At 43.3% G+C, this 10,282-nt stretch overlaps 2 protein-coding genes across 3 annotated transcripts; one reads left to right on the forward strand and one right to left on the reverse strand.

Annotated features, from left to right (window-relative positions):
- Window positions 1-37: 37 nt before the first annotated feature.
- Grp170 (Grp170 co-chaperone) lies at window positions 38-6,763 on the reverse strand. Of its 2 annotated transcripts, none has more exons than XM_065497151.1 (13): window positions 6,600-6,761; window positions 6,148-6,279; window positions 5,826-6,091; window positions 5,565-5,770; window positions 5,127-5,289; window positions 4,881-5,067; window positions 4,352-4,699; window positions 3,909-4,102; window positions 2,753-3,250; window positions 2,226-2,667; window positions 1,655-1,829; window positions 1,247-1,447; window positions 38-595 (listed from the first exon to the last, which is right to left on the reverse strand). In XM_065497151.1, exons 2-13 carry the CDS (start codon window positions 6,265-6,267, stop codon window positions 564-566), a joined length of 2,832 nt encoding a protein of 943 aa, XP_065353223.1. In that variant the 5' UTR covers window positions 6,268-6,279; window positions 6,600-6,761; the 3' UTR covers window positions 38-563. The 2 variants fall into 2 exon arrangements, with proteins under 2 accessions (XP_065353223.1, XP_065353221.1); XM_065497149.1 differs by lacking the exon at window positions 38-595 and adding an exon at window positions 735-1,195 and having other exon boundaries at window positions 6,600-6,763.
- Window positions 6,764-6,854: 91 nt separating this feature from the next.
- On the forward strand, window positions 6,855-10,225 carry PIG-Z (phosphatidylinositol glycan anchor biosynthesis class Z). Its single transcript, XM_065497152.1, has 6 exons — window positions 6,855-7,000; window positions 7,193-7,437; window positions 7,501-7,901; window positions 8,137-8,549; window positions 8,719-9,210; window positions 9,697-10,225. Exons 2-6 carry the CDS (start codon window positions 7,227-7,229, stop codon window positions 10,109-10,111), a joined length of 1,932 nt encoding a protein of 643 aa, XP_065353224.1. The 5' UTR covers window positions 6,855-7,000; window positions 7,193-7,226; the 3' UTR covers window positions 10,112-10,225.
- Window positions 10,226-10,282: the final 57 nt, after the last annotated feature.

Raw genomic sequence — 10,282 nt, forward strand, 5'->3', positions numbered from 1 at the left:
ATAATTTAATACCTCCAGGTAAAACTGAAACGCAGACTTGTAACGAATGTCGAATAAATAACTTTATTGGAAAGCATTCCTCAGCAAACACTCCTTTCACGCGCTTGCTTCCGACGAAAAAATACAAAAAAATGTAACAGGGTCAACAAATTCATTTCCAGTTTTTCAGGGATGGAGGCTTGAAGCAAACATGACAATACAAAAACCGTTTTGGGGGTGATATAGACACACGCACAGCACACGCGCTCGTACAGACATTATTTAAATGGAATGAGAGCGTCCACCTTTGGTTGCAGCAGAATCGGACGTAATTCAATCATCAATTGCACAAACACACGAAACACGCGCGCACGACTATCTCTGTTGCACCGGATTCGCGATGCGGCGAACCTTTCAGGCACTGTGCATTCGAATCAGGGCCAACCTGAAGGTGGGGGGCAGACCTAAGAGTGTAAGTATTTATTTCTTCAGGGGATAAGGGTTCATACAGCGATAATTTTCTTCTTTGTGTGCGTCGATTTGAGACTGGGCGGGCACGAGAGCACAGCTTCTTCGCAGTCGGGTTACAGCTCCTCCTTCGGAGCCGTCTGAGAGTCTGAAAAAATAAAGTCAGCTAATGTCAGAGAGGAAAACTCAATTGTCCCGGTTAGTTGGAACCCAGGAAGCTTGAGTTAATTTGAAGTTTGAATATCAATACATCGTTGGATTGAAATATGATAGCAACTTCAATCTAAACCAGTGAATTTTTTTATCTATCTAAAGGGTAATTGTAGTTGACAAAATATTTTCCTAAACTGGGAAACTACGATTCAAAGTTTTATTTCTAGGTAAATCATTGATATTGTGTCCAAATCAGAGATTGGCCAAATTGCCGCGGCGTCTCAAAACACGATTAACATAGGTGCACAGGCCTTAATGGCGGAAGCCCAATCCAGAAAAAAGACCTGCTCGTTTTAAGTCCCACAAGCATAAAATTCCAAAGAGCCCAGGGTTAGAAAAGGGTGCATTAAATGCAACATTGATTTAAGTGTTAGCAAGAATTCATGACTCTTTTTTTACATAGTGGTGGCAGTGACAAACCTAGTTTGGGGGTTTCGGGGGAGCTAGGTTCAGGGTAATAAGTAATCGGAGGCCAGTTGGAAGAGGATGTGAATTGTGGTGACAATGAGGGCGGAGGTGAACCACGAAGGCTCTCCTGCAACACAATGCACGTGTGGCGTGGGACCAGAAGCGAGCAAAAACCTACCTTTCTCCTTTTTCTCTTCCGTTTCCGCCGCAGCTTCGGGCTCCTCCTCTTGAGACACGGCGCCGTCCAGCTCCAGCACCGGCACCTCCTCCTTTGGTTGCTGCTCTTCGGCCTCCTTTGTGGCGTTCGCTTCAGACTTTTCTGCGGCGGCTGCTTCTTCTTCTTCCACTATTTTCTCAGATTCAGTCGCGTTTTTATCCTCTGCAAGAAGAGGATTGAAATACAACTTTTATGAGATGTGCTGATTTAAACTTGAAATTGTAAATGGTGGGATAATTCAGTAATTTAACTGACAATTTATCCTTTATTATTTAACGTTTAATTTTTGCAAGAAGCCTGCCCATAATTTGAGAAAAATTCCTTATTATAGTCATTTTTCTTGTTTAAGAGAAATTTAATTCATCTCACCCTTTTTGTCCTCCTTAGCCTTCTTGGGCGGCCTCCAGTTCTTGGCCTTGTTGACTAAGTATTTGACTTCCCTGTCCAGGGCGTTCATTTTCTCGACAATGGCCTTCACAGTCAGCTTCGGATTCTCGTGAAGTGGGATTGCCGCCTGCTCCTCCACCTTTCTATTCTTCCACTCCTGCAACACAAAAAATTAGGGTTGATGAAGGATGGGACAATGATTATAAACCATTTTGTTCTTTTAACAACTGCCACCCTTTGAGTTCAGTGTAACTTGGATTAAATTCATCTATCAAATATAATTTATTCTTTGTCCTAAAAAGGTCATTTGGTCGCCAATCACAAGCTTTCAATTTACAATTATTTTCGTTGTTAATAGGAAATATTTGAGAGAAAAGTAAAAAAATAAATGAAAGCGGCAATTTCTATTTTTTTTAAATTTATGTTTAAATAATCTGTTAGATTTGCTTATGCTACAAATCTTCCTATTTTAGTATTTTTCGAAATCAAATTAATATGTCATCAAGCCTAAATAAAAAATACAGAATATTGAGCAAAAATGAACTTAAATCACCTCTGTGTCCTTGATAGTCTTCCTGAGAGTGGTCAGTTCATTCTCAGTGAAAACCCTCTCATCTTCAGCAGCGTTCTGCGTCTGGTTGTCAGCCATGGCCAGGAACTTCTTGCTCCCCTGGAGTCCCATCTCCAAGCCGGCCAGCGCCTCAGGTCTGTTCTGGTGCTCCTTGACCCTGCGCATGATGTCCTTGGCACTGTCGTGCAAAACCTTGAGCTGATTCTCCAGCTGCTCCGTTTCCGCGGTGAAGCCCTCATCTTCAAGCCAGTCGGAGGCCTTGCTCAGGGCGGCGCTCAGGGCCTCACGCTCGGACTCGCTGCCCGCGGCCTGATACTCCTCGTTCTCCAGCCGAATCCGTGAGTCCAGAATAAAGCTTTCCAGGGAGTTCAGGGCGCCTTCGTGGCGTTTGCGCTTCTCGTCGGCTTCGTCCAGTGTGTCAAGTCTGTCAATTTGGAGAAGCATCAGTAAATGAATGCGTTATACATTTAGGAAGAAAATTAACAGAAAATTTAAGGTCAAATACTGACTTTGTTTTTGAGCTTTCAAACTTTTCCCCTTGCAAATCAAGCAGGTCAAGCTTCTCCTCGCCGACCTTGAGGTTCTCCTTGACGATTGCCACTTTAGGCTTGGGCGCCTCCGTGACAGTCTCATTCTTTTCGCCCTTAACCGCAGGGGCAGGAGTGGTAGTGGTGCTGCTGCTGCTTGCACTCGGCTCGGCCTCTTCCGCCTTCTCGGCGGGGGCATCAGCCGGCTTCTCATCTTCTCCAGAGAAGAGCTTGCTGATGGTGCTGCCCAGCTTGGATAGAGTTGAGTCGAGATCCTCTTCCTCCTCCTTCTTGGCTTCCTCGGCGGTCACAAGTTTTTCAAAGCTTAGCTCGGCGCCCAGAAGTTGCAGGATGCCGCTCTCGTCCAAGTTAAAGTGCGCTTTCACACCCTTTGCTTCCACGTTTGGACCCTGGTGCTTCTCAAGTGCGGCGGCAATGCCGCTTAGCTCCACCTGGCTCAGGCTCAAAGATCCAAGGGCCCTGAAACAGAGAGGATTTGATAATTAAAACCCACGAAAAGGGCTTCAAATCATCTAAGATTTCAGCAGTAATATTAAGTTTGGGGGTGAAATTTCAACAGAAGACACGTTAAAAAAATATAAGTTAATAAAATGAGGACTGTATTTTAATACTTATTTTAAATAAATATTAGAAAAATAGCTATTTTTAAAAGTGAAAATAATAATCATAAAATTTCGCACCTTTAACAATTTTCTTAATACATAAAAAGTAATTCTACTTAATTTAAACATTGTACAGCGGTTCTGACGTCAAGAGTGAGGTTGTGAAACCAAATTCTTAAACAAACAAAAGGTTTGAGCGAAAAGAAAACAAGTTTACCGACACAATACCGGCAAAAAATGAAAAGTTTTGTAACAGTGTCGATTTTATCTAGGATCTAGGGTTGTGAATATTTAGACACCAGCAAACAAATTTTTCTCTGACAAAGAGACTAAAAGGATTAAATATGGAATAAAATTACAAGGACAAATAAAAATCTAATCAAATGAGTCTAAAATTTGACTGGAACCTTAGATGACGCAAAATAATGAAGAAATGTCAAAATAAAACTTTTAATTCTCATTCTCAGGCACGTGAAACAGGGATTTGAAATAAATAATATTTGGAGAAAACTTACTCAACATCTGCGGCGCTAAGGTGGTCGAGTTCAGCATAGTTGACGCTGAAGGAGAAGTCCTCAGAGTTTTTGTTGAAGGTCAGCACTTTTTTCTGAGGGAATGGATTCATTTTGCTGAAAAGCATCCTTTTCACAGTCTTGAACACCGGGTTCTCTGGAGTGCCTTCAGTGTCCAGCTTTCTCTCAAACACAACCTGAAATACGTAAATAACGGTAAAAATCAGGTCACATCATTTTTAGGTTTAAGTTCCACAAATCATTTTAATTTCAATATGAATTCTTAGTAACAGAAAGAAAACTTTCTTAATAAAATCAAACCTCATTTTTCCAAAGTGCAAAGTTTTTTTTAATTTTCAATAAAAAAAATAATTTTAAGTATTATTTGTTTGCAGTGAGAAATTCTTGAAAAGGTTGTAAATTTGCTCTACTTAAACAACTCTCACCTGAATCGGATACAGAACAGCATCCTTGGTGATAAACCGCTTGACCTTGAAGCCTGAGCTCAGGTCAGCTGCCTTGTAAACAGCACCCATGGCGGCGGCTTCGTCAGCATTGATATTCTTGCTGAGGGTTACTCCAGTCGCCTTGGTCAACGCCTCCTGTACCTTGGGTACCCTGGTGCCAGCGCCTACAAGAATCACCTGACTGATGCTGTCCATGGTGAGGCCGGCCAGTGCAAGAGCCTCAGTCACCGGCTGCCCAGCCCGCTCAAATAGATCAGTGCAGAGTTCTTCAAACTCTTCCCTTGTCACCGGCAGCTTAAAGTCTTGTTCGTCTAACAGCCCCTCCACCTAAATGAGAAAGGCCAGGTTGATTAGCTATTATATTTGTTAGTAAAATAAATTTAATGCTGTAAAAAGACATGAGATGATCGTTTGGTACAAATTTTTTAAAATATTTAATAAACTCTCAGCAGAGACTTTGTGTTAAAGCCTGGCTACTTTTCCTAAAAGACATTTAAAAATTAAATACCTGAGCATAATGGTTGGCGTTGGCACTGAGCACGTTCTTGAGCCTTCCAGCTTCCTTAAACAGCTTGGCCAGGGCCCTTGGGTTCTTGAACACGTCATTGGGCGTCTTTTTCATCTCGTTGAACTTCTTTCCCAAATAATCCCTGAGCCTGAGCTGCATTTCCAAGCCACCCAAAGAGCGGTCAACCCTGTTTAAATGACGATGATATTTTAATTTGTATAAAATTCTAGGTTTTTATCAGCACACCTGACGCCAAGAATCGCCGCCTGGGGGTCAGCGTCTCTTCCCTTGCCAACAGAGTAGCTAACCACGGCGGCCGCAGTGCTCGTAGCGCCCATGTCGTAGAATATCACATTTTGAGCCGTGTCATTGAAGTCCTTGCGCCTGAAGATGCCATAGTTGATGGCCACTGCAGCAGGAATTAAAAATTAGAACCAAATAAAATATTTTCAACAACTGTTTTTTCTCACATCAAGTCATTTTTGACCAATTTTTAGCGCAAGGATAACGAGAAAGACAAAATATTTGATTTTATTTCTCGTGAAATAAATGTTTTCTGTTTTTTTCTTTAAGACAGAAAAAATATTAAATTAAAAATTGAACAGAAATTTTTTAAAAATGGACTTTAAATAATGGTTTTGTCCCTGATCTAAATAAATAACAAAAATTGAACAGTATATATACCAGCCATGTAGTCATTGATCAGCTGGAGTGGCTTCAGTCCGGCTAGCTGGGCAGCCGAGAGCATCGCCCTCCGCGACGTCTGTCCAAAATAGGCCGGCACAGTGAGGACAACCTCACTAACACTCTGTCCAACAGAAATTTCCGCGTCCCGCTTGCACTGCTGGAGCATCATAGCCACCAGTTCCTCAGGGGTGAATCGAGTGTCACTAACATTAAAAAAGAATTGCATTTAAAAAGTTTAAAAGCGGATTTTTAACTCACTCGTCATGTCGGAAGACGACTGTCCCTCGCTCAGGGTCTTCCTCGATTTTGTAGTAAGGGAACTGCTTCTTGTACCTCTCGACAACGCTGCTGTTGGCCTTTTGGCCAAGCAGGGGCAGGAGGTAGCTGTACGTGTTTTGGGGGAACCGGACCCCCAGGTTGAGAGCGTCCTCGCCAAAGAGACGCTCTCCGTTTCGGAATGCGATTGCTGCTGGGGTCTTCCGCTTTGATTCCTTGTTCAAAACAATTTCCATGGGTACACCAGGCTGAAATGGTTATTAAATTATAGCTTTCTGGTGGAAAGAATGACTTAAAATATTACAGAGACGATTCCAACTTTGATCCACTCTCCTCCAAAGTCAACGCTCATCACAGCAATCGAGTTGGCGAGCACGACGAAACTCGCCAGGCAGAGCAAAGCTCCAATCCAAAACTTCCCCATTATGGACTCTGTCTAAAAATCGAAATAAACAGTAATTACATACGTGTTATGCACATACAAATATGGAAACACATAAATGCAGAAAGTGAAATTTTAATCATGCTAAATGAATAAAAGGAACGGGGAAAATTGAAAATTCGTTTTGAAAATGGGATCAAATGTTATACGTTGCTAGACGGAAATCATGCGGGTCAGTCAAAAGCAACGGAAATGTGGAAAACACGGCTGGCAGGTAGACCAGGTAGACACAAGCCAGACCATTTTAACCACTGTGGTGTCCCGAAGACACCAAGTGCGAGGAACTTGCCAGGCGCACGAATAAATCAGCTCACCTATAAAATTAGTTAAATCAGGTCGATGGGAGCGAGGGAGAACGCGGCCGTCGGTCAAAGGCGCGAATAATTGCACATTAGGGATGCGAAAGCGGTGACATGCAGGCAAAATCGAGCCGGACAGATGCGTAAGGACGTGGATGTTGTCGATTGGGCCAATCAGCGCACGGCACCGATACGTTGTACTCTCTGATTGGTGCGAGTATCCGCATTGTTGCTGACTGCTGGAGAACAGCTGCGCAGACGGGGGCGTGCCTAGACGGCGCGACTTTCGATTAAATGAACTCCAGCCGATCGATACGCAAAACGAATGTCGCATTACGAAATTTGTGATTTAAATTGAATCACTCAGCTCTTGAATGGAAAAAATTGTGAAATGTGGCTAATAGACAACAGCTAAAGTGAGTTATGCAACACCATTGAGATTTTCGTTTGATTATGACAGGAAAATTATATAATTGAGAATGAAATGCCGAATAAAGAATAAAAGGCTGGGCGTTGTGTTTATTTACATGAAAAACTAAGTTTTTTGGCTGTTTCAGTAAAGATAATCGATGTTATCCCATGGCTAAGTCAGGAGATTTAATTTTCAGTGAGATGGACAAATTTTAAAAATCAGGACAGAAAATGACGCATGATGCAGATGAGCCTAAAAATTATGGGAGGAGGAAAAAATCTTCCGAAGGAATACCCGCTATGGACAAGAGCGAAGGGCTGCAATGGTTCAAACTCAAACTGTACTGGCTTCTTGTGGCGTTGCGGTTTTTCCTCACCATCATCCCACAGAATGGCTACATCCAGCCTGACGAGTTTTTCCAGTCAGTGGAAATCGTCGCCGGTAAATTTCATTCACACAAATTAATCCCCTTCAGGCTTCATTATGCATAATTAACTTTTCAAGGTGACATTTTCGAGTTGGATGTCAACCGAGTGTGGGAGTTCAACACCTCCTTCCCCCTGAGGAGCGTGGCACTGCCTTTTTCCACCTTCGGGGTGCCCCTGCAGATTCTAAAATTGGCAAACGGCCTCGTGGAAGACACCCTAGGCTTCACGCTGGTCACCCCATACGTGCTGATGGTGCTGCCAAGGCTGGTCATGTGCTGCCTTTCCTTCATCTGTGACTTCTGTCTGTGGCACATGTGCCAGTCCTTTGGCCAGGACTACTCCTCCAGGCTGCTTGTCTTTGCCAGCTCCTACTGCGCCCTCGTCTTCGGCACCAGAACGTTCTCTAACACTTTTGAAATGATTTTACTAGCTGTCCTGCTTGCTCTGGTTCTTGACAGTATGCACCATTCAGATGAGGTTGGTCTCTATCTAAATTACATTCTTAGTTTTTTGTCTATTTAATGAATTATTCCATTTCTACTGAATGCCTGCGCGCACTCAAATTCAATTTTATATTTTTGAAATTTTTTCCAAATTATTATAAATAACTATCTTTTTTAATGAAATATGTTTCCACCAATAAAAATATGGAACTATTAATTAACTTAATTTTTATTAATTGTAATTAGAGTTTTAACTCTGGTGTTCTCAGGTAATCTGGCGGGAGGACCTGATCATCGAGAAATACGACAAACTGGGTCGGCAGCACCCGGTGGAAAGGGCTAAGTTGGCGCGACTTCGAAGCTCCCTGCCCAGTCACACGGTGCGCCACTGCGCCCTTATCGCCTTCGTCACTGTGGTCGGCATCTTCAACCGGCCGACCTTTGCCGGCTTCGCGGCACCAGCCCTCTTTTCCTGGCTGCACAGGGGCATGGGCTCCAGGGCGGTTGACTGGTTGCATTTTCACCTCAGGGTCGCGTCCCTCTGTTTCTTTGGTGCCATCTCTGCCCTGGTGCTTGTTCTAATCGACTCGTTCTACTATGGATACCTCACCATGGCTGAACTGTCCACCTCACAGATCTCTCTTGGCTCCAATTTTGTCGTTACGCCACTAAACTTTCTCCTGTGAGTACTTGTAGTTTATTAAAAACGCTGGTAGTTAAAAAAGTATATATAAAACAAAACTAAAATGCAAAATTGGCGAACCCTGTAATTCCAATGTTCCTGCAGTTTTTTTCATTTCCTGATTAAAATTAATTATTTCTAATAATATTTGTATTTCATCTGCCCTCAGGTACAACTCGCAGACATCTAACCTGGAGAACCACGGCCTGCACCCGCGTTGGCTTCACGTTGTGGTGAACGCACCGCTGATGTTTGGGCCGCTGTGTGTGGCGGGCTACCTGGGCCTGCTGAAGATCGCGCGGCATGTCGTGGCGCGGCGTTGGGGCCACCTGCCCAAAGTGCAGTCGGCCACTGCCCTGATGAACGCCAGCGTGGCCGTGCCACTGCTCGCGCTGTCCATCTTTCCGCACCAGGAGCCGCGCTTCCTGCTGCCGCTGGTCGTGCCGCTCGCCTTCCTGCACGCGCACACCGTCCTCAACTGCCGGCGCTGGCTCAGGCACACCTGGTACCTGCTCAACGCCATCTCGCTGCTTTTCTTCGGCTTCCTCCACCAGGGCGGAGTCTCCTTGCTGGCCGCGCACATGCACGACTCTGGCCTCGCGCACCCCAAGCCTCTCAATGCTGTCCATCTAGTCACCAGTCACATTTACATTGTGCCCAGGTAATTTGAAAAAAAAAATATATTTTGTAGCCAATTTTTTGAAACAGACGCGTATAGATTTGTTTACCTCCTAATTGCTTATTTTAAAATTGAGACTTGAATTTAGTCCTTTATAAGTGGCGTTTCCATCTTAATTTTGGCATTTCATATATATGTATTTCTTGCACTACTTAATCATAATTTTAAAAATTAAAATTATCACTTTTTGTCGATCTACAACTTAGTTTATAGTTTCAAGTATTTTTTTCACTCTTCAACACTTTGTTTTGTGTTTATGAGTACAAATTAACTTGAATTAACCAGAAAAAAATGCTATAGTGTGTAGTCATAAATTGTTTTGATTGAACCAAAAATTGATACGCTTGCTTGATGGGAGCTTGAGTAAATTTTTAAATCATCATTATTCAAGTAACAAATTTTTAATCGCAATAAGACCGTGAAATCTGAAAGATAAATCATTTAAATTAAAAAAAAAACAATTTTCAGATTCCTGATGTTAACCCCGAGTCCGTCGAGAGTGTACTTAAGCCCGAGCGGGCGGCGGTACAAAGTGAGCCGGCGCTTCCACGTGCACGAAACCGGGCTGGCTGGTCAGGAGGTGGGCGTGAAGAAGGCGCACAAGGTGCTGCAGCAGTGCCACAAGGATTGGCAGAAGCTGCGGCTCAAGTGCCGCGTGTTCTGCGCCTTTCCAGGCTCTATGGCGTGGCGCTTCGAAAAAGCCCTCCGCAGGCACAACATGACGCAGAAAGCCCAGAGGCGGAGGTTCTATCCACACCTGAGCACGGAGGCCATGCCCAGGTGGCGTACTTTTGAAAAAGCTGGGCTGTTTACATCGGTTGTGAAAAACTCGCAACAATTCAGCCTCGTCCTCACAGAAGTCAGTCTCATAGACACCACTTAAAGACTTTAATTTACGCTTTTATATTTCAATTCTTTTGTACAAAAAATAAAATGCTTTTATGTTAAGTGTTAAATTATGTGTTTATTGATTAAAAATAGAAGCTAAGAAGCACTAGTGCAAACAGTATGACTTCAAATAGTAAAATGTCGTCTCCAATCACAGAGCAGTTTG

Source organism: Cloeon dipterum, chromosome 1 (assembly GCF_949628265.1).
Source record: "Cloeon dipterum chromosome 1, ieCloDipt1.1, whole genome shotgun sequence".
NCBI classification, from domain to species: domain Eukaryota; kingdom Metazoa; phylum Arthropoda; class Insecta; order Ephemeroptera; family Baetidae; genus Cloeon; species Cloeon dipterum.